The sequence below is a fragment of the Haliaeetus leucocephalus genome, unplaced genomic scaffold, assembly GCF_000737465.1.
Source record: "Haliaeetus leucocephalus isolate CR32 unplaced genomic scaffold, Haliaeetus_leucocephalus-4.0 Scaffold668, whole genome shotgun sequence".
Classification (NCBI taxonomy): Eukaryota; Metazoa; Chordata; class Aves; order Accipitriformes; family Accipitridae; genus Haliaeetus; species Haliaeetus leucocephalus.
In genome coordinates this window covers 1,334,563-1,361,534 of record NW_010973104.1, presented here as the reverse complement: position 1 = coordinate 1,361,534, position 26,972 = coordinate 1,334,563, and the positions used below count along the sequence as shown (strand labels likewise).

At 57.6% G+C, this 26,972-nt stretch overlaps 1 protein-coding gene across 1 annotated transcript in view; it reads left to right on the top strand.

The window, feature by feature from the left end:
• TANGO6 (transport and golgi organization 6 homolog (Drosophila)) overlaps nt 1-26,972 on the top strand; it is a 27,672-nt gene extending 700 nt beyond the window's left edge. Inside the window, exons 2-18 of the mRNA XM_010579688.1 lie at nt 4-108; nt 456-572; nt 2,094-2,244; nt 3,071-3,198; nt 3,718-3,880; nt 4,441-4,523; nt 8,317-8,429; nt 9,905-10,081; nt 11,337-11,463; nt 12,409-12,588; nt 16,135-16,269; nt 17,703-18,200; nt 18,397-18,454; nt 20,914-21,066; nt 24,286-24,437; nt 25,588-25,701; nt 26,479-26,972. Of these exons, the coding sequence (XP_010577990.1) occupies nt 4-108; nt 456-572; nt 2,094-2,244; nt 3,071-3,198; nt 3,718-3,880; nt 4,441-4,523; nt 8,317-8,429; nt 9,905-10,081; nt 11,337-11,463; nt 12,409-12,588; nt 16,135-16,269; nt 17,703-18,200; nt 18,397-18,454; nt 20,914-21,066; nt 24,286-24,437; nt 25,588-25,701; nt 26,479-26,655 (2,631 nt within the window). The 3' untranslated portion in view covers nt 26,656-26,972. The remainder of the gene's footprint in view (nt 1-3; nt 109-455; nt 573-2,093; nt 2,245-3,070; nt 3,199-3,717; nt 3,881-4,440; nt 4,524-8,316; nt 8,430-9,904; nt 10,082-11,336; nt 11,464-12,408; nt 12,589-16,134; nt 16,270-17,702; nt 18,201-18,396; nt 18,455-20,913; nt 21,067-24,285; nt 24,438-25,587; nt 25,702-26,478) is intronic.

The window sequence follows — 26,972 nt, the reverse complement described above, 5'->3', positions numbered from 1 at the left end:
GAGCTGACCGAGCACCCCGCGCTGGGCGGCCCGCTCCTCGCCCGACACCTCGGCCTCCTCCTCGCTGGTCTCTGCCTGCTGGGCCACGGCCCCGCCGCCCACAGCGAGGTCCGTGGGTCCCCTCTCCTCCCGCTCCCCCTGTGCGGTTTGGTGCCAGCGTGGGCACCCGGCCCTGCCGAAAACCCATCGGGGTCACCGGCCTCGCCGGAGCCCGCCCAGCGGCACAGCCGCATGTGCTCCGTGGCTGTGCTGGGCTCCCGCTCACTGAGCCTCCACCGGGCCGCCTGCCCAGCGTCGGCTCCCGTGCCGCGCATGTTCATCTCTGTGCAAGGGATGAGATTGGGAGCTGGGGAGCCTGGCAAGGGGCTGGAGGGGCACCGGCACGCGGTCGGGACTGGTGGGCTTAGTGCCGGTGGCCAGGCTGTCGTCCCCACCCCGGGGTTTGTTTTTTCCAGGGTGTTTCAGAAGCGGAGCGAGCGCGGTGCCGGGAGGCCCTGCGACACATCCTGGACCGCGTCTACCAGCCGCTGGCGGTGCGGGAGCTGCTCGTCCTGCAAGGCCGGCCCAAGCAGGTACCCAGCAGCGGCGGGGCCGTCCCCGGCGCAGGGCGCGTACCGCCGGCGGTGCTGGGACTGTTTGTTCCCGCGCTCCGAGGGTGCCTTTGCTGCTCGCCTGCAAATGTTCTTACACCTTAAAAACCAGTTTGGTGCAGCACTCCCGTCCCCAAGTGCCGTGTGAACACGCGGGCGAAGCTGCTGGGCTTGCATCACTCCCGCGGCGGCAGCTCGGGCCCTGCTGTAGAGGGGCGTGCACGCATGGGTGTGCGCGGACTCCGGGACTCTCATCGCGGCACATGCCGCCTTGGCTTGGCAGTTACATCCGCTGTGCCTGGCCAAGCCAAGCAGCTTCTCTTCCAGAACCTGCCCCTTTCCACTTGAGGGGACGAAGCGGTGCTGCCTCAGCACCGGCTGCTCTTCGTGGCCGTTTCTAAGGCTGCGCGGTGGCAGTGGGGAGGAGGAGATGGGGAGTGGGTGCTGTCTGGGGAGACCTTTGCATTGTGTTTAGAGAGTCCCCAGGGAAGGGACCGTATCCCAGCTCCAAGCAGGTGCTGTGGGTGGGCGCGTGCCCACCTGCCATGTCACAGTTCAGGGTCAGGATGCGAGCAGCTGCTGGCGTGCACGCGGGACAGCATGGGTCCGCTGGCTCAGGCACAGCTCTGTGCTGCACGTTGACCCTCCGTCTGGGATCATGCACGATTCCCGAGCTGGCTGTCCCACGTGCGAGGGCTGCAGAGGGTCCGTGCGAGGAGCTTGCTTGTACGGGGCAGCCCTCTCAGTGTGTGCTGTGGTTCTTCCACGAAAAGCAGGGGTCTCCTGGTTAAACAAAAGCCAAGCTGACATCCCAAGCTGATATTTGCACAGTGCCCTTAATAACATGTTTTAACTTTTGGTCAGCCCTGAAGTGGTCAGGCAGTTGGACTAGACAATCGTTAGGTCCCTTCCAACTGAAAATATTCTGTTCTATTCTGTCCTCCCCAGCACAGCAGTGCTGGCCTGCCTCACTCCTCGGGGTGTCTGAGCAAGCACCTCCATTTGAACCGCTTGCTTTGTGGGTTCGCAGCCTCCAGACAGCTCTGCTGTTTGTGCCGTCCCAGGGGGACTGCTTTGCTCGACGAGGGAGCCTGCGGGCTCGCAGTGCCACCTCCGCAGCCCAGCACTCTGTGCTGGGTCCTGGCAGGGGTCACTGCTGCGGACCTCTTACCTGCATCAAACCTAACTTGTCCCCTGCGCTCCCTGTGCATCGTTTTGGTAACAAGGCAGTCAGAGCTGCTGCCTGACCCTGAGAGGCTTTAATTAAAGGAGGGAAGCTCTGCACGAGGGGATGCTCCTGGGAAGGCTGGCCTCTCTCATTAAGCCCTAATTTGCTTTGTGCCACTGGATGAAGAAGTGATTTATTTAAAACCTTTCCCTGTCCTGTGTTCCTATCTGGTCTCAAGTCCTGCAGGGCAGAGTGCAGGCTGTTTGCCTGTTAGTGGGGGTTTGCACAGGAGTGTGCAAATATGCTCCTTAGCCTGCTCCTTTGTTTCCTTTCAGAGTCCTCCCTCTCCTGGGGAAGAAACAAAGCCGGCCCTTGTGCGGGCTCCGGCATGGCTGCGGCGCCTTTGTGGTCAGCTGCTCTCTGAGAGACTAATGAGACCCAACGGGGTTCAGGCTGTGGTTCGGGGCATCATGGAGGGAACAGGCGGTGAGTAGGGTGCTATGACGCTGCTCTTGGCTTCCAGAATAGCAGATGAAAAGAGACTGTGATGATGTGTCTGAGACGTTTCATCCCATGAGAGGCCCAGGAAAGACAGTGCCATCAGAGCACTGAAATGGGAAACAGCTTTTGTCAGGCCAAGCTGACTCTGTAACAGTCACGCAGATTTTGCCTCTGACTGTGCTGAACTCCCAAACGGTGAATGCCTTCCAACTGCAAATGCCTTTCGTTCGGTGTACACCATCATGTTTGAGGTCCAGACTGAAGGCCTCGGAACTCATTTAGTCTGTTTATGCCTCTGTGGGGTTGCACCTTGTGCATGTATGGAGCGCAGTTCACTCCAAGGAGCTGCACTGGTGCTGGTTTGGTGGGAGCTGTGCTTGGTGCTGGGCTGTGAGCAGCTGCAGGTGGAGTGAGACCCGTCCCGCTCCGGGGCTCAGCAGCCTTGCTCCTCTGCTCTCCATTTCTCACCAGGGAGGGAAACTGTTGCTCTCTAAAAGCTGAATCCCACAGTTTTTAGTGCCAAAGCCTCCTCTGGCCAATACCAACCTGATGCACTGTCCAAACATGACCTTCTTCCACCTTTTGGCTCATACACCTACTTGTAGAAGTTTTTTTCCAGTATCAAAGGTCTTGGGCAATAATTTTTCCCCTTCTGTCATTAAATTCAGATGTCACCTGGAAGATAACTTGGTTTAAAGAGAATAATGAAAGCTAGAAATTGAATTTTGGGCCAGAAACATCTGGCTTCAGCCAAAAATGGCCCTGGTGTTTGCTGTCAGTCTGAGCTGATCTTGGCTTTCTGCTGGTGTAGCAGGTGGCACTGGTGCTGAAGCAGCAGCTGTGGACTGGAGAAAATGTGACACGGTTGCAAAGATCCTGGCTTCCTGCCCGCAGCAGTGCCTTTCCCTTGAGGACTACTACAGACTGGTATGCCCCCAGGTAGGTCCCTCTCTTCCCCTCCCTGCAGCATGCTGGCTCTGGCTGGGAAGATGGAGCCAGCTCCTGGCTTGGAGAGCGTTGGTACTGTCGCTTCTGCTTGAGTGTGGCCTGGCTTGAGCCAGGACAATGTGATGTTTTTCTGCTGCTCTGGCAGTGGTACATGTTTCCACCCTACTCTTGAATTTTCCATATTTGACTGAAATGCTGGTTAATGTTGCCTGATCGCACGAGCTGTTCAGCACTGCGCTATAAGGAGCTCTCTGCTGTGAAGCTCTTGCTTCCAGCCTTTGGCTATGGGAGTGGTGCAGGCTCTTGGTTTGAGCCCAGAAATGCATCCTGTGTTAACATGCGCACGGAAAGGAGACCAGCTCTTCCATATGTGGAATGTTGTGCGAAAATGTCCAATAAAGCAGCATGCAGGAGGCTCCTCAGTCTCCACTGGTGACTGCAAGGAGATGGCCTGCACCTCTTCTGAGGGGCTGCTGATCTTTATTCCTTTATCATGGACTTTCTTTCCAGATTCTGGACTTGCTGCACATCCAGGACAAACTGACAGCGCGCCAGTTCCAGCGAGTGGCCACCACGACGCTGCTCACCATGGCGAAAGAGCACCCTCAGCTGGCAGAGAAGCACCTGCTCCAGCCCATGTTGGCACCACTCCTGCGATGCTCGGAGACAGCAGGTACTGGCTGGTCTCTGCCGAGCCCCAGATCGGAGAACGGTCTGGTTTCTCTCCTCGCTGATCTTTGTCTTTCCATCAGAATTTTCTCGGGCTGGTGGCTGGGCTGCTGAGCGTGCAAGCCCAGCTCTGTCAGTTGTGAACATGTCTGTGTGGCTGGGTACACCATATTTACTAGCACTTGAGTCAGATTACTATAGTGTGAGAGCCAAGTAGTGGGGCTTCTGTCATGTGCTCTTTGGGAAACTCCCAGTCTGCCAGTCTCCTTTTGGGTTTCAGGATGGAAGCCATCGGTTCCCCATGCTGACCAAGCAGCTCTCTGGGGAATAATCCATCAAGAAGTTGTGGTCTGCTTTGATTTGCTTGTAACCTTGTGGAGTTTACAACACTGCAGTGATATTTAGCACAGCTAACAAGAGCTCATTGGTTCCCATGCTGCCCTGATGGACGGAAAGCAAGAGAAGTATCAAAGTGGTTTCCAGAGCTGGCCATGCACGGGTTGCTGTTCTGCTGGAGGCTTCTCGGCATGTGGGGGTGCTGATATTTCTGCCCTTTGTTTTCAGAGCTAGCAGTGGAAGATTTATCAGCAGGGACCGTGCTGGTGACAGAGGCAGAGCTCAGCAGCTGTGTGGAAGATGTGCTCAAGGTATCATGTCTGATTTGGGCCTGAGGGTAGGTGAGAAAACTACTTTAAGAAAAAGCTGGTTTGAGACTTTCTGAGCAATTCAGTGTGTGTGTTAGACCGTGACAAAAACCAGCGTCTCCTGCAGTCGTGATGCCAAGGCAAGGCTGAGAGCTGCACGGAGTAACCTCGTATACAGCACTACCCTGGTAGAACTGCAGCTTATGCTGGATACCAGAGGCACTGCCCAAATCCATTCAGGCATTCTCATCGCAAAACATTTTGCGAGATGGCGGTGAGCCCTTGCTCGTTGTTTTTTCCCCCCAATGTCTTTCTGGTGTGTCAGAGTAAGAAGAGTCTGAGCAGTGGGCTGGTAGCCAGGAGTCTCCATGGTGTTCTCATATCCTCTTCCTCCCCTGCAGCAAGACTCTGAGCATTGCTAAATTGCGCAGCTTCTACAGGACCGTTATGTCTGGATGTACTGTCAGAGCAGCTTCAGGACTTGGGCTGTAATAGTGGAGCAGGCAATAGTAGAGCAGGCAGTGTGGTAGGCAGGAGGTCCTAGTCAGGAGTACCGCTGGCCTGGCACGCATTGCCTTGGGCTGGCAATCCTGGTCTGAGATGATGCTGTTCACCTTCCAGTGTCAGAGTTGTGCAGCTGGTCAGAGGGAAGGACGGATTGCAGGGAATCCTGCAGGTGCTGAATCTTCAGAGGATGCCTGAGTTCTCCTCCCACTCTGTCACTGGTCCCTCTCTTCTTAGTGCCTCCGTGCCTCAGTTTCCTTCCTGTAGAGCATGGATAATATAGTGCATACTGAGCCCAGTGTTACCTGTGTGGGAGGAAGAACCTGCTGGGAGCTGCTCTCCCTGCCTCTAAGGTCTGCAGAGGGCAGCCTGAGCCAGACTGCTGGAGCTGGAAGCCTTTCTACAGCTCCTGCAGCATTAACCCCTCTCAGAGGGATGGGCAGCAGCCAGCTCTTGAGTTGGGCCAAAATGCTTCTGAATGAGTGACCTGGAAAAGAGGGCACTTGAGGTATCGGCAAGTGGCCGGCTGTGCTGGACTGCTCAGCCCTGCAGTGAGGGCAGCTTGGCAGGGTCTCCGGCTTGTCGCTCGGTGGTTGTGCAGCCAGTTGGCAGCGAGGCATTCGCAGTGGGCGCCATGAAGTGAGCAGATTTGATGCGGCTCTGAGGCTACTGAGCTGTTACCAGGGTGAAAAAGAGAGTGAAGGTGAGCTGAGAGGCATCGCAGAGCAGTGGGGAGAGGTGGTGCAGTTATCCTGGTGGCTGCTGTTAGGAAGCAGAGAGCATGTGAGTACGGGGAAAGGAGGGTGGGCAGCAGCTCAGCCACAGGGGAGATGCTGTTAGCGGCTGTGTCCTCACCTCAGGTGTCCCAGCCAGGGGGGGATGACACTGCTGCTGGTCCCTGTGGGGTGTCCCCAGTGGTTCATCTTCCCCTGCTGATATCTGTCGGGGGCTAAAGGCATTACAGTCTGTCTAGTCCCATTGGACAAGTCAGGTAAATTGATAATGATGAGTAAGGAAAAGTGAGTATCCTGTTTTGCAGGGACCATTCTGAGCTGAACCCCGCGACACATGGGTTTCCATGTGCATGAAGTTAATTTTAAAACCACAGGTGGGTAATCCTTCAACAGCTGCTGCTGGGTGTCCAGCCACCTCCTCTGGAGCTGCTCTTGGTGCAGGATGGTACCAGGACGCAGTGGTGAGGCCTCAGAGCTTGTCTGTGTGCCTGGCTGCAGAAGCAGGAGGGATTGCTGAAGCTCAGCAGCTCTCCCAGCCCTGATCAGGTGCTGGGGGATGGGGAGGGTTCAGGAAAATGGAAGGAAACTTGGGTCTCATCAGAGAAACGCTCTGACTTTGCAAATAACAGACCAGCTTCTGTGCTAGAGGAAGTGTCTTGTGGGCAGGACGGTGCAGGTTTAGCACCTTCTGTGGAGCTCCTTCCTGCAAGGGGTCCCTTGGAGTGACAAGCAGGGTGTTCAGCAGCGTAGGTCTTGGCTCTGGCATTTGGGGGAGAGGTGGGGTCCATTCTTGTGTTCCCTGTGAAGGAACAGGGCATTTTGTGGAGGCCTCTCTTCTGAAACCTTCCCTTATAGCTCCTTTTTCTGCTGTTCCCACCAGTATCACCAGTGCCATGCTGTAGGCTTTGCTGCCTGCCCTGACAGCAGCCCAGCATTCTGCTGCACGTTCCAACCCAGAAGGACATCTCCAGCCCAGGAATTCAATTTTCAGAAGCTGGTGACTTGCTTACTGGCATGCCCCTAGGCAGGCTAAGCTCTTAAATGCTGTGATTGTTTTAGTATTTTGCGTAGTAATGATCTGTTGTAACTAGCTGGCAGGCAGAGACCAGTCTGGAGGGCTGCTCTGCGGCTGCCGTTCACAATGCGGGTGCTGGGGGAGTTTGGGGCGGATCCCTCCTTAATGGCATAGTGCTGGAGGCCTGACAGCAGCCAGATTAGTGACGGAGACTCCAGCCTGCGGATTTGCAGGGGTTTCTTGCCTAGCAAGTGTCATTTGATGCTGAGTGAGAAACCATCCTTGGGGCTTCATCAGGGAGGCTTTGTGTACAAAAGGTTCTGGTTAGAAGGAATGGCTCCGTGGGGATTAGCCCAGGAAAAAAGGTCTGTTTGCATCAATACAGCAGGGCAGAACATTATCAGGACAATCTCTCTCCTAGCCCTCCTACCTGGGTTGTCACACTGCCTGGAGGAGGCAAAAGCTCTTTGGTCTGTCCCCAGGGCACTTCCAGCCCTGGAGCAGGTGATTGCTCTCCAGATTGCTCTCCAGCTGCAGAGGTCAGAAGGCCTGGGGAGAGCTCTGGTGTGAAGGGACAACATCTTCTGAGCAGGTAGTTCACCAGCTGACACAGCTGGAAGTCCCTTGGAGAACTTGTGAAAACACTTTATCCACCCACCCCACCACCAGCCCCTGGCTCTTTTTTTTTAAAGCTAAAAGCTATTGAGGGTGGTAGAGCCTGCTGAAATGAGGACCTGAACACAGCAACCCTGAGTAAAACCTGAGTCCAGCTGGGCAAGGCTTGATATTTAACCATTTTCTAGACTGAGTTTTCCCAGCATTATGGCTTTGACTGAAAGCATCCTACCTGGCTATTAGTTTTAGACAATTCCTTTAAAAGGATTCAAAAGGAAACAGAATGTCGTAAGACTTCTGTGAGTGTTTTTCCTGTGCTGTGTGGGCAGCAAGGTGGGACCTGTGTGCAGTGAGCTGGTAACAGCGGCTTTCCTGGGAAGGGGGTGCTGGTTTCATGGAGGAGGGCATTGACAGTGATTCAGGAGGGTGCTGCTTGAGATGGAGGAGAAGAACATGGCCCTACAGCCTCCTCAAAGCCCCTGCAACCCACTTGCTCAGCTCAGCGCATGACAGCCCAGCTGCCCTGCTAGGGACTGATCTCTGTATTTGAGATTTGGCTCTAGGTGCAGTATTTCCATAAAGATTTGCTAATTCAAAGGTGCCTGTTGCATCCCTCTGTAACGCAAGACCTTACCCCTAAGCAGCAGACTTCCTGAATAGCTGGCTGCAGTGTTCCTGTAGCTTGGAGCCCTGCTGTGGTTAAGCAAATGCTAGGAGAAAGATGGTGCTGAAGGCTGCTTTTAACACAGAATATGGCATAATCAGGGAAAACAGGCTCCAGATTGAAAGGAAGAGAGGCTGAAAACCCTCTGCCATCCTCTCTGGCAGCAGCCATTCTGCGCACAGACATGCTTTCTGTCCTTCCCTTTGCCTTCCCTCTGCTCCATGCAGGTGTTTGACTCTTCTCCCTGTGCCCTTCTCTCTGTAGGTGTATGTGGTTGGAAATGACAGCTCAAGCCTGCTGCTGGGATCCTTACAGTCAGTCCTGGGAGTGGTTTTTTCCCTCTATTCCTTCGCCAAGCAGAATGTGTCATACTTACGGTAAGGAAGGATTGTGCACAGCTTCTTCTGGGGTTTCATCTTCTCCGTTCTGCCCACCTCCAAAGGACGTGCTCTATGTGGGCACGTACAGAAGCCGAGACCAATTTTCTCATCCTTAAGAGCTCTCATTCAAAGTAGACAGTAACTGCAGGCATAGGCATGGTACACAACCTTACTGGCAGACCTGTGCCTGAGGAAGCAGTTCTTGTGCTAGTTTTTGTCTTCCCTGAAGCCAAAATGTTTGGTGTAGAGGCAAGCGTGCCTTGTGGGAGCCTTGGAAGCACAGGTTAACTCTTAGTGTCTGCCTAGGAGCAGGGATTGTGATTGTGGATGGAGACGGTGATGCTAGGACCTGGCTGGATGTTGGAGGGATCTGCATACCAGGGATCTAGAAACAGGATAAAAACCTGGATAAAACAGCTTGAGTGCTGGCTCTTGGAAATACAAGATCATTCTTCTCCTATCTGGGATCACTCTCTTCTGATAATGTGCATTTCCTGCCGCTCTGCAGCTGTCCCTCGTGCTCTGCCCAGCTCCCCCATGACTCATGTATGATGGCAAGCGCCATATCTGTTGGTCATGGTGGCAGGGACAGTGGTGACCAGGTGCTGGCTGTCCTCTCTTCTTTCTCCTCCTAGGCTTTCCCTGGGCTGCCCTGAGTTTGGGCCAGCCTAGTCAATACACTCCTGGTGGATTTACACTTTGCTTTGGTGATACTGGCATGTGGGTACTGGAGGCTTTCCCTAAAAGGTCTGTGTAGACACGGCCTCTGCTATTATTAAAGACATCGTTAATCACTTCAAAGAGTAGTGAGTGCTGTGGCAAGTTTGTAGAACAAGCCAAGTTAACACTGCTGCTGGGTGAACAGAGTCACTGCTCGCTTCTCTCTTTGCAAAGGAATTTGGCAGGGGTAACTAAAACCACAGCTGCCTGGAAGTGTTCAGGTTTCCAGACCTCTGGCACAGCACAGCACTGCTACTCCACCTCATTAACCCGCATCTTTCCTTGGCAGTGGTTCCCACGCCACCTTACAGTGCTCCCCGTCTCCTTCCTCCTCTTCCTTGGCACAGCTGACAGCTCTGTGCTTTGTCACGTTGGCATGAAGCACCAGGCACGGCGTGCTGAGGCTGCGTGGAAGCGGCTGTCCTTGTACAGACACGCTGTTCAGACAGTGCTCCCTTCCTCGCTAGGCTGAAATCTTGAAGGACCCAAATCCTTCCATCTGGGAATGCCAGAAGGACAGGATGTGCTGCTGATCCCCTTATAAATTGACACAAATGCCTTCAGCTGCCGGAGCCATCAGCCAGAGCATCCTAAGGAGTGCCTGTGGTCACTCCAGAGCACTCTTTTTTTTTTTTTTTTTTTTTTTTTCCTTCCCCTCGCCCCGAGATGCATGGTCCCATTGCAGTGCTGGTGTGCAGGGAGGGGTGCGGCAGGCAGAGCAAGATGACCACTGCTTTCTCTCTCCTTGCCAGCTCCCCATGCCAGGAGATCCTGCTGTGGTTCTTGGAGAAGTCGGAGCGAGAGGTGTCGCTGGCCGTGCTGGAAGGCTTTGCAGGGCTGAACAGCAGCGTGCGCACCCTCCACCCGCGGTGCCAGTTCTGTGTGGGCAGCGAGGGTGGTGCCACCATTGCAGTGGAGGAGGCCATCAGGTGAGTGCTGTTGGGGCAGTGCCAGGCATGGAGGGCAGTCCCCAGGCATCATTCAGCATGTAGGGCTTTTCACAGCATGCCTGGCAGAGGGAGCCCAGGCAAGCGTGGGGCTGCCGGTGCCGTCCCACCACAGTCTCATCCCCCCAGCCACCCAGGTAGTTCGCTGTCTGCGTCGAGCTTGGGCAGGCAATGCTTCCACACAGCCTCCAGGTTCCCTGTACACGGCGCAGAGCTCTGACTTTCAGCCCTGAAAAGCAGCACACTCTTGAGTGTTAGTGTGTACTCTCTCTGTGCTTTTCCTGAGTCCCGAGTCCTGCCTGCAGGGTGTCTGGGAATAGGATGTGCTTCTTTAGTTCCAATGCTCCCCAAATTCAAATTCCACCGTCCAGCCTCAGGCTGTCTCGTGGCAGATTGTGGCCGCGTGGAGTGAGTGAAATCCTTTGGGCACAGGAGGCACCGTCGCAGCAAGGACTCTAGCAATGCCAGCATTGCAGAGCCAGCGACTGAACTCCCCTCCTGCTGTTGCAGATGGCCTCTACAAGTAGAGGCAGAGCGTGGCCATGTGGGGAATAAACTGCAGCCATTAGACTCCAGCCATGCAAACTGGGACTGTTCAGCAGTGTGACATTTGGTTTTAAGAGGGGTAGCTGTTAGCTGGCAGGTACGAGCCCAAGGCAGTGCTATTGAGCAGGCAAAGCACACAACTCCTGCCCAGGAGTGTCTGTGCGGTGGGTGTGCTGGGAGCTGTGTGCACCAGTAACAAAATGCCATGCAAATATGCTTGTTTTGGTTTCATTTCAATCTATTCCTGACCTGAATTAGAAGAAGGTCTGCCCTGGGGTCTGCACTGGTTAAACTGGCTATACTTTTAAAATTACTCCCTAATGGCCATGGCTCTGCTTGTGTCTGTCCTCCTTTTATGGCTATGACCGGTGCATGAATTAGCCAGTGTTAATCCCGTTCTTTGTAGCATGGCTGGATTAAACATGTGTTTTGCGCTCATGGTTCCTGTTAATGTTATTCCTTTAATGAATGCAGGTTAATTAATAAGCTGAGCGCGTGATCATGTAGACCAAATGAACTGAGCAATAGTTTGGCTCGGCTGCCTCCAGGCTTCTGCTTTCTGGTAGTGCTGTGAAGGAAGGTTTCCAAGAGAAGGCAGAAGTGAGATTTGACCTTGCCATGCAGTAGTTTAAAGCCAGCCCTGGAGGGCGTCTGGGTACGTTTGTGTTGGTGACACAGTGACCTGTTTCAGCGATGAAGATGAGGCCCTCTACCAGAAAGTTTCCTCAGAGCAGTGCCATGTGGAGAACTTGGTGGAGCTCTTGTCTCACTGCCAAAAGAGTGGTCTAGCCGGAGACTTCTTCATCCGCTGCCTGAAGGTAAGGGCAGGCAAGTCTCTGGTTGTGGCATATCTGCAGAAATGGTTTCCCTGGGCCAAGTGGTCTGTGTGGCAGACAGCAAAGGAGACTGGTCATCCCCTTACCTGCCTCGGGAGCACTGGGCTGGGATACAGCACGCAGTGGAGGAGTCCTGCTGCGTGCTGGGCAGGAGAGTGTAGGAGAGGGAGGCAGCCCTGGTCCCTGAAGGGATTAACCCTCGTTCCCCCTGGACGCTTTTGACAACAGGAGTATGTCTGAAGTTTAATGGTGTGTTTAAGGCTGTGAATAATCCCTGTTGCTTCCTTGGCTCTAGCGGAGGGGCCCTGGCACCTGCTCCCTTTGATCCTGCTCAGAGCCCCTGCAGTTCCCTCCTGGCCTTGCCTGGGCTGGGCTTTCTGTGCCCTTGCTGGCAGGTGGAGCTTCAGCCCGTAGTCACACGGGGTTTGCAATGTCCCAGGTGTAGGGATGCTGCTGTGACGCAAATGGGACACCCAGGAGCTGTAGGCAGCTCTCAGAGACCTTGATGTACTGAGTGGAAGGTCCTGGTTGTGTGAGGGGTCAGCACAAACTCTGCAAAGGGGATGGAGGTCCGGGTGCCTTTGTGAGCAACCACTGCCAAAAGCAAGGCTGCAAGCAGAGACCCAGCACGCCTCACAGCCCAGAGGATGGCTGGTCCTAGGAGGAGTGCTCGGTGGTGCTCTGTGTGGCATCCACGGGGATGGAGGTTTGCAAGGGTTTGGCCTGGTGACAAGTGTGTGTGCATCTGGAAAGGGATGAGGCTGGAAGAGAGGAGGTAACCGGGAACCCTTTGCAGCAGGGTGGAGGTCTGGGTAATATAGACCTGCTGGGCCCAGGACCGCTGGCGTGGTGACCACAGTGTTCCTGGCACTGATTTGCCTCTATTTAACCATTGCCTCTCCATGTCCTGTGGTTCCTTCCTGGCAGGCGCTGACTCAAGTGGCTGCGGAGGACGAGGTGGCTTTGAATTCAGCTGCGGTGCCTGGCGGGAGTCTCCTGGAGCTGGAGCAGTACCATGCCGAGCAGAGGAGGAAGCTACTGGTCCTGCAGCTTGTGGCCACGCTGTGTGAGAGCGTCTCGGACACCGTGTTCACAGATGTTGCTCAGGTTGGTCATGGCAAAGCCCTGGGGGATCGGCAGCTGGAGCACGTGGCAGACCGAGCTCTGGGCTGCTGGGCTCTAAGGAGACAATGGCTAAGAAAGAGCTGGAGAAAGCTAGAGCATCCCCAGGAAAAGCAGTTTATTGATTCAGTTGCAAGTGTCTCAACAAGACACCGTCCTCTGCAGTGCCAGCAGGAAGGACAGAGTCAGCTGCAGAGACAGGATGGAGCAGCCCAACAGACATCTTTGTATTTGTGTCCATGGTTGTCTATTAAAAGCCAAGAGAGTAGTCTGTGTGTTAATCGGAACTCTGACTTACCAGCTTCTCATCTTTATTTTGAGCAAAACTTATTCCCGAGTTTAACAAAGCTTAAAGACATCTGTACCTGGCAGACCTTATTGGTGAGTGCTTGCTGCCTATCCGTGGTGTTGGTGCCTGGTTTTTCTGGCACATCTCGGCAGCCACCTCTGGGAGCTGTGGTAGCTGGGCTGCCAGCTGGATGAACACAGCATTGCTGCTGTGTCCTGCTTGCCCCTTGTCCCTGAATAGGCCATTTGTGGTATTTCTGTGGTTTCTGCTGCTGGGACGCCTGCACCAGCTGGTGTGTCTGGTCATCAGGGTTGGCGTAACTGTGCTGATATGGTTGGCATTTGTCCATGTCTTCATGAATGGGCAGCCACAAAATGTATTAAATATTATAATTTCAAAGGCCAGCTGGTGTTCCTTGAACCTGGTACCAAAAAGGGTGGTTAAAATATGGCACTTCTGTCCTCCCTGAGCCCACGCTGCAGCAGCACTGAAGGGGTTGGCTGTCCTGCACTGTGCCAGGTCAGGAAGGCTTTTGGGTTCCAAGGGCAGCACAGTATTCCCCATCAGTCTATTTTAACTTCCTCATCCTGGGTTATTAATTTTTTTTTTTAACTCAGTGACCTGGTTACGCCAGTTAACTCTGGCTTGAGCGGAGGCAGTCACTGCTAACACAGGTTTCCTCACTTTTCTCTTTGGGACAAAGGAGTCTTTGTGTGCGCTCTGCAGTGACAGAGGGGACCCAGCCGGTGTCATTGCGGCGGTGCGGCAGCCAGCACTGCTTTGTCCTCACCTGCCTCTCCATCACACCCACCCACGCAGGACTGGCTCTGCTCCCTGGGCCAGAAAGGATTTTGGGGAAGGATTTTGCTGGGTTTCTGGGTCCAGCCCTGAGTCTAGTATAAAAAGAAACAACCACCAAAAAAAGAAACCCAGACAAAAAAACCATTATGCTTCCACCTGGGGGTTGTATTTCAGGGAGGGCTCCCTCGGGTTGGGACAGGCAGTTGCAGAGCTGTTTTTAAGCAGGTTCTGCAGCACAGGGTTCCTCCAGGGTGTTTGTTCTTGCTGTGGGCACTCCAGTGTGTGGCTTTGTGCTTAATGGGTTGGAGCAAGCAGGATCCGCCTTCCCAAAGCCAGACCCCAGGAATGGCAGCAGCTGTGGACCCCCTCAGTTGCACAATTTATTTTATTTACCCCCCCCCCCCAACCAAGTTTCATGAGATTGACTTGATTTCCTTGATTACGCCAAGGATGCTTTCCTCCTGCATGAGACAGAAATGTGCCTCCGTGTTTTATTTTTTCAAGCTTTTTTCCCCTTCCACATTAAGGTGTTTGGGGTTTTTTTTCCTTCTAGATGAGTTTTTTTTAAACTTTTTGTTTTTCTCAATAGCTATCTACTGATAGATTATTTATTGATTAAGTTCTTATTTTTTTGCATTAAATATAATTTCAACCCATTCAGTTTGTGTGTCACTGTTTTGTGAGAGCAGATGTTCTGACACTTGTTTTTACTTTCTTGCTGTTTGATGGCATTTCTTTTCTGGACTAATCAGCCCAGAAGGTACCTAAGCCTTTTCCGCAGCCCCTCCCAGCCAGCCTCCCTCCTTGCTGCAGTAGGGATGTGCTTAACTAAGCTGGCAGCGATCAGCTCTCCTGCTGCTGAGGAATTGCGTTGCCTGCACCCAGTGCCTGTGCCCTGGAGGCTGGAAATGTAGGGTTTGGTGCAATAATACCTTGTTGCCCTTGTACTTTGTTTTCCAAAATAGGAGCAAAATAGTTCCTCTTTTGCAACATGCCTGTTATGTAGGAATGACCCTGATCCAGCCCCTTCCCAACAGAGCTCGCCCCAAGATGTGCAGTGAGCTTGCCCCGAGCCATGCGGTGCCAGCACAGCTGGCAAAGGCATAGAGACAATAAACTCACTAATTTCAAGATCCTTTAGATGTGCAGGAAGCCTGTGGTATCAGAGGGTTTGGTGCCAAGTGTCGAGAAGGCAACAGTGCCAGCCAGCCAGGCGGGATCGTTACGGGCTTGGGGGGGGGGGGAAGTATTGTGAGAAAATCACAAGTAAGCGACACACGTGGTGAATGGCCTGGCTCGAGTGTTGGATGTGTGTGGGTAAATGGTGTCCGTTCCTGGCCTGGGGCAGGGAAGGGGCTGTCTTCTTCCCCAGAACTTGCCGGGAGTGCGGGCAGGCGTGATTTTTTTGTTGTAATGAAGTTTATTGGAGCCGTGCTAACTCCCCGCTCAACTCTGTGTCTGGCCGTCACTGCTGTGCTGCGTGCCGGCTGTCTGCAGTCCCAATGCCTTGCTGCAGCCGTGTACACTTTAGCTCTCGCTGTCACTGCATCTACTTGAATTTTCCAAGCCCAAGCCTTTCTCTAGCACAATTTCATACAAACCCTTCGTGCTTCCACGTTGCTGCCACCACCCTGACCTTCCCTCTCAGACCCATCCCAGTTGGCTTCCCAGCTCCCGTCCCATAGCCATGGCGGAGCAGGGACAGGGGCCAGAGAAGGTACTGGGCTGCCTCCCCCTGCTCCTGCAGCCCCTGCAGGGGCTTCTCCTGCTGAGAGCAGCCACCGCAGTTCAACCATCGCCTTGTCCTGAGGCTGTGGCAGATGGGGAGCGCGAGCTTGCCGGAGCCGGGCAGCTGTGGTTGTGGCTGTGGTTGCCCAGGCTGTCTGGCTCAGCTGCCCTCCCAGTCCGGCTCCCAAAACCCTCGCCTGCAGGTTCAGACAGCCCAGTACAGGGCTGGGGGCCGCGGCCCTGGGAATTCAGCCTGTCCATGCTGCTGCTGGAGGGGTGGGCAGCGGTTCAAGGGCTCCAGCACCCCCCGCAGCTGCCTTGGGAGCCCCATCTCCCTCCTGCATCCCCATTGCATCCACAGCTGGGCTGCACCAGCAACCCAGTTGTCCCCCAGCTCCCCGGTGCTGCTGACCCCACTCACCTGGACTGGGGGATGGCAAGGGAGCTGGGAAGGCAACTGGGATGGGTCTGAGAGGGAAGGTCAGGTTGGTAGCAGCAACAGGGTAACCCGAAGGGTTCGTATGAAATTGTGCTAGAGAAAGGTTTGGGCTTGGAAAATTCCAATAGATGCAGAAGAGACAGTGAGAACTAAAGAGCACGTGGCTGTGGCAGGGCACCCCGAGGTGCGGGCAGGGGCAGGCAGCGGCAGCCTCCTGGGAGAACCCTGGGGATCCCCTCTCCTAACTGCTCTTCCCCGCGCTCTCCGCTGGCAGGTGGAGGAGTTCGTGGCAGCCACGCTGCAGCGGGCCTGCGTCAGCCCGGCGCGGGGCCCCGGCGCGGCGGCAGAGGTGCAGACCCTCACCATGGCCATGGGGCTCGTGGCTGCCATGCTCGGCGGAGCCGTCCAGGTGAGGGGGCAAAGCTGGGATGCTCGGCGGCCGTGGGGAGGGGGGAGACCGGGCACAGTCCCGCCATGCTCAGCCGAGGGGTGCTGCAGCCGGTGCTCTGGGGTCTGGGTGCTCCCTGGTTTGGGGTCCCTGTTCATTCCCAGTGTGTATATGTGTCTGTATATATACATACATATATATTATTTTTCCTCAGAGTGGTTCCAGGGTGCTGGCCGAGGGTTTGATCCCAGCAGGGCACCCCTGAGAGCCTGATTACTTAATTTATAATCCAAAATCTGCTTCTGAGAAGGCACTGACAGAGCAGTGTGGTCACGTACAGCGTCTTTAAATACCAACACTGCATCCTCTGCATCCCTACATGTCCACAGGCTCCATCTCTGGAGCGCAATGAACTTCCTGCTGTGGGCTGTACCATTCTTGAAAATCCTTTATAAAAACAGTACATCACTCCGTTACCCCATTATACGGTGTGAGCTGAACTGCCATTGGGGAGCGATCGTACGTTCGTTAGTGTGCTGCAATCACTCCGGCTTGCACTTACATCACTGAGCTGCCAGGGTTGCTTCATCCCCGGACCTGCCCAAAGGCAAATCCAACTGTTAATGGAAAAAGATAATTTATTGTGTCTTATTGCGAAATTCCTAACATTCAGAAAAGAGCATTATTGAGTTGGAGAAAACTTAAAACCAGAGTCTTGCAGCTCTAATGGGCCCCCTCCCAGGCGAGCTCCTGCTTCCGCTCTGGTGTTAATAGGAGCAACTTAACTTGGCAAATTGAATGTCAAAGGTTTCGGAGGCAGCTGCAAAGCTGTTTGACTGTCAAGGGCCAAGGGTTTTTTTACACAATCATGCAAAAGCTCCCCAAAATCTCTGCTAAAGCATCACTTTTCAGGACTTACAGCCCAGATTTTGCTGTAGCAGTTAAATCCAGGTTAGGGCAGGAACTTCTCCCCCCTTGGGCACTCCTGTGGCCTCAGGACAGCTTGCAGCTGCCTTGCCTGGAGCTTTCTTCCAGGCAGGACCGAAAGCAAATCCCACATGGCGCTGGCAAGGTGGTGGAGGGATGTCCCTGGCTCAGCCCTCATGCTGAGCATGAAGGTCCCACATGGACACCACTCTCCTTTGGGCTCTTGCCCTTCCCACCTTCTCCCGTGGCACCTCGGGGCCAGGCTGGCACGGTCGCGGCTGTTGCCAGCATCTCCCCTGCCAGAGGTGCCACAGCTGGGATCAGCACTGGGGCCTCGGGGCATCACTGGCGAGGAGTTCATGGTGCCTGGAGCCCAGTTTGGGGGGACGGACACACAGGGCAGCCGGCTTGGCACTGCCACGGGGCTACAAAATGGTCTCTGGGCTGCCTGACTCCGTTGCCAGGAGCATCCCAGGGAGCGAAACTCCATTGCAGCGATGCCAGGGCTGCTTCTCTCCCTCCCGCAGCTGCAATCCAGTGACTTTGCCGTGCTGAAGCGGCTGGTGCCGTTGCTGGAGGAGCTTTCCCGCACCTACCCCGAGCCCCTCACCCAGGAGCTGGCTGCGGACCTGCGCATCGCCATCTGCACCCATGGAGCCTTCTCTCCCAGGACAGTGGGCGCCGCTGCCGACGGTGTGCTGGGAAAGAAGCTGGGAACGGGAGCGCAGAGCCCTGGCGGAGCCCCAAGCCCGAGGGGTGGCCGGACACCGCCACGGCACGGCCGCAGCAGCCCCTCGGCTCCCAGGGAGAGGAGCGAAGAGCAGAGCATGTGCCATGAGGCTGGCGACATGGGTCCCGCTCCAGCCCCGTGTACCGACAGCCCTGCCCTGGCTGGGCTTCAGGAGCTCCTGGTATCAGCCTACGACCCCCAGCCCCCCAGCCGGGCAGCTGCCCTGCGCCACCTCTCCAGCCTGATCACGCAGCGGGATCCAGAGGCACTTCGACTTCAGGAGAAAATCCTGCAGGTACCAGGCTCCCGCCGCGGTTCCCATCCTGCTCTGTGGTGCAGAGCTGGGGCTGAACATGCCGGCAGGCTGGGGTTGGTATTACCGGAGCTCTCCAACTTTGCCATCACCGTTGGCTAAAGGCGCCAGGTGAGAGGGACCAGGGCTGCCAGCCCAGCATGGTGCCACTGCCAACTGCTCTCCCTCTTCCTCGCAGGTGTTCCTGGAGAACGTGCAGCACGAGGATGCCTTCGTCTACCTCTCGGCCATCCAAGGTGAGCGATGCCCGGCTGGGGCGAGTGCCGATGCTTCGTAGGAGAAGGTTTTGTGCTGGGGGTGCTTTGGGCAGTGAGAACAAAGAGTGGCAGAGCTGCAGCCAGGCTGGGGACTCAGCATCATCTTCCCTCCCGGACCGCATCTTCATGCTGTTCGGTTGAGCCTGGAACCGCGTGCGTGTTCTGCACCATGTTCCCGAAGTTGGTGGGCTTCATCTCCCAGTTGTGCTTACTCAGTGGGTAATTAGTTCATTTACCCTGTGACTGAACTGCTGATCTGCCCAGACCACAAGCACCTTCTTGGTGGAGCCAGAGCCTGAGGCGAGGGCACCCTGGGCAGGTTCACCCTCAGGGCATCCCCCGGCCAGAGGACACCCTGGAGCCAGTCACCGTCCCTGTGCCAGGTCCGTGCTGCCAGCCTGGGGCTGCAGTTCCAGCACGGTGTGAGCACAGCCCTGGCACACCAGCCCTGCACCCGGCTGACATTTTGGTTTGCTGGTCTGTTCAGCTGAGGCTGGCAGAGGATCTGGGGCCGTGGGGACCCACTGGTGCTCCCTCGGGCTCTGCCACGTCCATGCCCATGGCCATGGCGGTAACTACCAACCCGTGCTGGCCAGCCATGTGGATATGGAACGACGGAAGCATGTTCTGAGTTGGTTCCCCGATCCATTGCATCTCATGGCTTCACAGATTGCTGCCCCTGCTGAGGGGGGAGAGCAGCGGTGGGCACACATCCAGCCCTGGTGCTGGTCCTGGCCGTGCAGGCAGGAGGTGGAGGGTGGCAGGGTGCAGGCAGTGGGCTGGCAGGAGAGCAGCGTGCTGCTCTGCTCACTGCTGGCCACCCTTCTGTCCGTGCTGGGCCGCTGCTGGGGGCACTGAGTGCTGCCGCCGCTCACGCCGCTTCCAGGGAAACCTTGGGTCCGCGCTTGCTCAGCACAGCGCCACGGCACCAGGCTGCCCGTTGGGATTTGCAGGCAGATGCCTCCACACCTGGGATAACACGGGCATCCTGTGTGGCAGCGGGTCGCGGTGCGCCGGGTTATATGGAAGGAAGGTGCCATTCCCATGGCCCAGAGCGATACCGGCGCCGCTGGGAGCCCCGGTTGCCGTTGGGTAGGTAACCTTCAGCAGCAGCTGGAAAAGGAGCTTATCACCATGCTTCCCTCTGCCTGTACGGTCTTGAGTGGGACGGGTTTGTCCTTGCCCCGCAGGTGAAACACAAAGGCTTCAACCGTCCCCAGGTGATTAATACACCCTGTGCAGCTGCCTCCGTGTTTCGCAGCTCGGCTGCGGCTGTGATTAACCGTGACGCGGTTCCTTGCGGCAGTGACTCACCCAGCCCATGCCGCACTGGCAGCGGCACCTGCGCCGTGCCATGCGCGGTGCTGGCGACTGTGCCAAGCGGGCTCCCCAGTGCCCTGGTTGGGCTCCCCACCACAGCGGCAGGGCTTGCCTGCCAGCCTGCTGTGCTGTGGCTGGGACCGGAGCCGGCTGCTGCGCCACTGCTGGTTATCACAGAGCCGGGCTCCGGCGAGGTGATGCTGGAGGAGAGGTTGCTGCTCTGCCAGACGTGCCCAGGCTTGCAGAGGGTAACCCACACCGGTTGCCCTCCGATAACCAGGGAATGAGGTTGGAGGTGAAGGCGGCTGCTCCTGGAGGGCAGGGGAGCTGGGGCTCACCGTGACTCACCGCTTGGCACTGCCGGGGCAGCCTCTGCCGTTTGCCCTTTCCCTGGAGAGCAGCTGCCTTTTCCCATTGGAGAGGTGCCCGCTGCCTGGGGAGCCCGGTGATGCTGGAGCCCTGGCCAGCACTTGCCACCAGCCCACATCTCTAAAGGGATGGTGAAGCCAGCCCCGTGGCATAGCCCGGCACCCATCCCATGTCCAGGATCTGACCCTTCTTCAGCCCCAGGGAGATGCAGCAGGCACAGGGCGAACTCAGGCTCTGGATCCCAGCCTGGGCCAGGCAAACCCAGGGGCTTTGTGGAGCCCCGGCGGGGCCGAGGACACATCAGCAGCGTGTGCCCAACAGCCAGGAGCTGAGAACAGTGACCAGACACTGTGCCCGAGCATCATCTGCGGTACTTGGCTGCCCCGATACTGGGCCAGCCTGGGGTGAGCCCCGCAGCATCTGACGGCCGGCATGCCGAGTCAACACTCAGTCGATGAACATTAACCAGCGGCAATTAGCGGGCACCTGCTGCCAACTGCTAAATTATTTATTTTTCAGCTTGGCACCCAACCAGACCTGGTGCTGGGCTGCCCCAGTGCTGTGACTTTGTGCAGAGGGGCTGCAGGATGTGCCGCGGGGCCGGGGCGGTGCACAGGGTCCCGTGGGTGATGGCTGCACCAAGGGCACCAGGGTGGCATAGCCACGGCGGTTCCTCTGCCAAGGCCAGTGGTACGTGCCAGCCTCATGCCCGGTCCTGACCTGTGCTTTCCTCTCACTCTCCCCCCCAGGCGTTGCCCTGCTCTCCAGTGAGTACCCAGAGCAGATCCTGCCCGTCCTGCTGGCACGGTACAGGGCCCCAGCACAGGGCATGGAAGATACTGCGGCCGCCATCACCAGGATGAAGCTGGGCGAGGTGCTGATGCGTGTCACCCAGGCGCTGGGTAAGTCCACAGCCGCGTCCACGAGCCCGGCAGTGGCGGCCGCTGCCGGCAGCCACGGCACCGCTCGGCCCTTCGCTGCTCTCTGCCATGCTGCCAGGTCCAAGGGGTAAAGCCCACGGGGGCTTTTTGTTGTCCGAAGGTGAGAACCAGCTCCCATGGCCCCGCTGCAGGGGGGTCTGGAAGCCGAAGGGTGGCTGGCCAGGGTTTGCCAGCGGGCAGGAGCAGGGCAGCAGATCCTGCCAGCAGCCCACCGTCCCCTCGGCCGGCAGCGCTGGGCTCAGAGACTGCTGGGAAGCGCCCGGACACGCAGGGCTGAGGGGTAAAAGCTGGATGAGGTCTTTCCGGCAGCCACTGTTGGGACATGTCCTAAAGCGCCTCATCTTATTCCCCAGCAGAGGCCAGGCCAGTGAGAGCACGCAGCCGGAGCGCTCCGTGGCCAGGGAAGGCGACAGCCGGTCCCCAGTCCCCGGCCGGGTGCTTTGTTCCCCAGTCGGCCATGGCAGAGCCGACCTCCTCCTGCAGAGCCGGGACTGCCCGAGCCCCGCGTGTCCCCCAGCCGTGGTGGCATCCCCAAGCTCTGCCAGCTGTGGGGCATCCCACTGGGGCCAGTAGTCCCTGGGCCAGGTTGTGCTGCTCCCCTGCCCTGCTGCCGGGATGGGGACAGGGCATCCTATGGACCAGCAATCCCATCATCTCCCCGTGGAGCTCCAGCGAGCGGTGTGAGTGGCAGCAGAGCCTCCTGGTCTCTGAAGTCCCCCGGGCGACGTCCATGCGTCCAGCCCTCGCCTTGCCTGGCACGGCAGCCGCACCGCACTGGGTTTCCCTCGGCAGCTGCCCACGGCACGGCTGGCAGCGGGATGGTGGGCACGGCCTCCACTGTGGCTCTCCCCACTCCCCATGGTGCCTCTGCCGCGGGCAGCAGCTCTGGCGCGTCCTGGCTCGCCTGCGTATTTATAGAACAAATCACATGAAGTTGTTTTTGTTGCAAAGCTTCGGGATTCAAGAGTGAGGTTTTATCCGGCACTTCCAGAAACGCTCTGCTCTGTACAGCAGTGCTGCTGCAGTTCGGAGCTCTTCTGCTGCTGCCCGACGACTGCTGTGCTTCCCTTCTGCCCCATCCCTGTCCCCGTTCCTGCCTGCCATCCCACTGGAGTGGCTTTTTTCCCATCCGGGAGGGCATTTTGCAGCAGGTGCCTATCACCTGGCAAACAGCCGGTGTGGGCAGTGTGGCTGGAAGCACACGGCAGCCCCGTCCCAAGCATGTGGCGTCGTTCCTCTGCCTCCAGCAACACAGGGCCGAGCACCGCGCAAGGGTTCATGGAGACCTTGCACTGACCCAATTAGCTTTAGCTGCAAACCCATTAAATCTGCTCTGGGTGTGCCATGGCAGACCTTTTCCCTTCTCTGTCAGGCAGCATGTGCCTTGCTTGCTGCAGGAAGGGAAATGCTTCATGCTCTTTCTGTGGCTGTCCAGCACAGGGCCGGTGTGCTGCTGGCTTCGAAGGAGGTGCATCATGCTCAGATCACCCAGCACTGCTCGGACTGCTTTAATACCAACCCCTGGGGTGCAAGCATGGAGCAGGCTGCGTTCTCGAGCATCCTTGGCTGTCCTTGGCCCGAGCTCTCCCACCTAGTACCACACAGGAGCCGTCCCTGCCCCTCCGAGCATGCAGTCCTTTAGTAAGAGGGAGCGCCATGTAGGAAAAGTGAAGCTAGGACGGGACGGTCCTACAGAAGGACCCATCTGCCTGCCGCCTTGCCTGTTCCTGCCCAGCTCTTGGCCATCACGTGCAATATTTCCCCTCCTTGCACACAGATGGTGCTGCCAGGCTGTCAGCGTGCCGGCAGTGCAGGGGGCTGGCCAGTCCCCAGCACCTCGCAGCAGCGGCCCCGAGCCCCTGCGTGCAGGGTGATGGGCTCCCTCCGCTGCCCATAGGGCTTATTCCTGTCCTGGCATCCTGGGGCTTCCCAAGGGCATCCCAGGGCATCCCGCTGCCTCCATTGGCTGCAGGACACCAACATCCCAGGGGCTTCCAGTGCCACGCTTTCCGGTCGCAACAATCTAGGAGAAACGACGCATCGCCAGGGACTCGCCCTGGGGAGAAACGGACCAACACAGATACTGTGGATCAAGCGATTTCTCCGTTTAATTGCTGCGTAACACTTGGTTATATACCATAGCCATGCGCAAGCCATCTACTGATTGGTTAACATGTGCTGTCCACGCGCCTAAAGCAATAGTTCGATTGGATAAGGTCTTCTGGTCACGCAAATGATTCCTCCTGTCTTTGTCTTGCCGGGTGTCCTGCTTTCGGTCACGTAGGCCCATCTTCTTTAGCTTTTTGTGCTTATTTCATCAAACTTTGTAGCAACAGTTAGCCTTCGCTGCGTCCTTGAGGCCTGCTACTTGCAGGTGCCTCTGGCTCAGATTGAACAGCCCCATTGTGTCTCTCGTTCGCTATGTATCTATTTTTCTAATTATCCCACATCCAGAGCTCAGGAGAGCCAGGAAACCACTGAGCTCATGGGTCGGTGAGCCTGCCAGGGCTTCCTTTCCTCCGTTACTCCCAGGCAAGTGCCGCCCCGCGCTGCCCTCGGCCGGAGCAGCCCCTGCCCGGTGGGAGCCGTGCCCACGCTGTGGGGTGCGCGGCCGCCGGCCATCCAGCTCGCACAGGAGGACCACACGCCCGGGGCGATTGTACATGCCGGTCACGGGCTCCGCGTGCCGACCTCTAATTAGGCGGCTCACACATCCGCGGCGCCTGCGTGTGCTAATTGGGGTGGGGGGTTGTGCGGCTGAATTAAGTGAGAAATTAGGCTTAGCACTTTGTTTCTCTGCGCTGTATCTGCGATCACCTCTGAACGGCCCTGCAGGAGCCAGGAGGACGTGGGATGTGCCGGACAGCCCCAGACAAAGGTCTTTGCTGTGGGGTACGTGCCACTGGGGTTTGCCGGCGCGCCAGGGGACTGCGCCGCGGCATCCTCGTCTCTGGCACCACCGTGGGTCCCTGGTGAGGCTCCATCTGTGCCTCACCCAGAGCTGTGCCCAGGTCCTCACGCTGGGCACAAGCCACGCTCCAGTTGTTGCATCCAGCTGTTTGGCGGTGCTGCAAGGCAGGGGGGCCCGATCCGGCTGCTCCCAATGGAGCCAGGTCTTTGGCAGGAAGGGGCTGTGGGTTTTTCCTTGCCCGTGACGTGCCACTCTGCTCTCTCTTGCAGGGGACATGGTGTTCAAGTACCGGGAGCCGCTGGTCCAGGCCTTCCTGCAGGGTGCACGGGACCCCGACAGCGCGCTGCGGGCCAGCAGCCTCTCCAACCTGGGCGAGCTCTGCCAGCGCCTCGGCTTTCAGCTGGGCTCCATCGTCCAGGAGGTACCGGCTCCATCCCAGCCCTGCCGGCCCCTTGCCTGGGTCCCTGCCTGGGGAGCGCGGGGCCATCGCTCGTTAACGAGGGTGGTTCGTTAGCGGATGGCAGGGCTGCTGAGCGCTGGCTGCTGGGGACACAACAGCCTGGGGGTTGCCATAAAGGACATGAGCGATATTTGCTGATATTGCAGAGTATAAAAGTCACTGGACCTGACGCAAACACTCAGGAAATTCTAGCCCTGATTTTTAGGGCTAAAAGCTTTATAATCAGCTAAGGATGTCACTTGTGCAGGGAAGCAGTAGCCCAAGGACAGGCAGTGGTGCCTGCTCCACCCATGGCAATCACACTGCAGAGGAGACCTGGGGGCACAGTTAGTATTTGCCAGAGACACCTTCTCCCCCACTTAATGAGACCTCGTTACCCTTTCCGTTATCAGGAGGCAGCTGATGGCTGGCGGGGAGTGCAAGGTCCTCACCCCGGCTGCAGGCTTCCAGTGAGATGCGGCTGCCAGAGCCACCAGAGCTGTGGTCTCGGTGGAGTGAGCCAACTCTCAGGGGCTCAGGCTCTCAGAGGGCTGGGGGGGGGCTTGCTGGGAGGTGCCGGCATCATGGTACGGCAGCCCTTGAGTTGGTGGGTCTGTGCCCCCATGACAGCCAGAGCTTTGGCCTCCGGTGCCTCCCAGAGCAGGAGGGAGGTCAGGAAACATCAGGGATGTAGCGCTCAGGCTTCTTCCCCGGTCCCCGCTCGCAGCCGCTCAGCATCGGTGGGGTACCGGCAGCGTCTGATGAAATGCCAATGCACCACATGCAGCTATTTCGGGAACACGCTAGCTCTGCTAATTCTTCTGGCTGTCACTGCCGGGGGTTTAATTAGGTTCCTTTGACTCTGCCCGCTTTTTATAAAGCTTTCCAAGGCATCTGCATGCCACCCAGCCCCTGTGAGAGGGAGGGCTGCTCGGTGCCCCGTGCCCCGCAAAAAGCCAATCCCCCTGGTTGGGTGCTGGCAGGGGAACGCGCGGCTACCCCAGGCTGGGTGCAGGACTCCCATCCTCATCCTCCAGCCCCAGACCCCCAAGGGAGGTCCCCACCACCGTGGCCGGCTGCTCTGCCGGGTCCCCCTGCGTCCCCTGACAGCCCCCTTGCCCTGTCCCCACAGGTCACCTCCTGCTTGACGGCCATAGCCAAGACGGACCCCAAGGCGGAGGTGCGAAGAGCGGCCGTGCACGTGGTGGTACTGCTGCTGCGGGGACTCAGCGAGAAGGCCACCGAGGTGGGTCACCTCTCCGCTTGTCCCTGGGGCAGGGGCAGCCTCTGCCAGGCTCCTGGGCATCCCTGGGCACCAGCACAGCACTCCTCAGGGACAGCTTCTGCCCCACGGGGGCGGCAGGGCTCATTCCCAGGCAGCTTCCAGGGAAAGTCCCATGGGACCGGGACTGCCAGCTTGTGCCTCTCCCACCAAAGGGCCCCCCCCCAGTGCTGGATCCTTCCCGGGGCAGAGGGGACTTCATGGGGGCATCCCTCTGAGCTGCTTGGCCATGCCATGGGGCAGTGCCATGCCGTGGGGCAGTGCTGTGCTGTGCCGCAGGGCACTGCCAGCTCTCAGGAGCCGTGGGAGTTGTTTTGTCACTGATTTGACTTGGAAATGCCCGTTTTTTCCATGGGCCGTGGCCTCCCTCCCCGCTTCCCAGCAATGAGCATGTTGGGACTCAGCTCCCATGGAGGAAACAGCTGGTTCCCCATGGGAATCCCCACGGCGAGGATCTCAGCTTCCCCTTGTGCCCCCAAGCCGGAGGGACGCCGCGATGCGCTGCGGTGCTGGGCTGCACTGCTGGCTTCTGAGGAAACTGAGTCACAGGAGGGCCGGGGCTCACGCCTGAGGCAGGGTGGTGGTGGTGGTGGTGGTGCCGCCGTGTCCTGGCACCGGCAGCGTCGGTGGAAGGGGCAGCACCGTGCCTGCCGGGGCACACCGAGGGTTGCGTTTCGGGTTGTTGCAGGTGCGGGCGAGATGCCGGTGGGTGCTGATGGTTCTCCTGCCCGCTCTGCCCAGGTGCTGCAGGACGTTCTGCGGGACCTCTACCGCCTGCTGAAGCACGTGGTGGTGGCTGAGCCCGATGGTGCAACGGTGCTGCACGCCCAGCTGGCGCTGGAGGAACTGGACACGGTGATGAGGAGGGTCCTCTTCCCCCCGCAGGCGCTGGAGAAGAAGATTGTGGTGCTGCCGTAGCGGGGCGCAGAACAAACTCTTCCTGCTCTGGCATCAGGGCCAAGCGGCTCCCCGAGGGAAAGGGTTCGCTGTGCCCCTGGGATGCCGCCGGCGGGTGCCAGCCGGGGAGGAAACCGCAGCCTGGGGAGGGCAGGCGGCTGCCCCCAGGCTCCCTGCGGCCAGGGCAGCGTGGGCTTGCTGGGACAGGGCGGGGGATTAAACAGAGACATGCTCAGCCCTGCGCCCATGACGTCTCTGGGAGCTGCGCGAAGCCCCTGGGTGCCATCGTAGCCACGTCCCGGCCCGTGGCTGGGCCGTGCTCGCCCTCACGCGCTTGG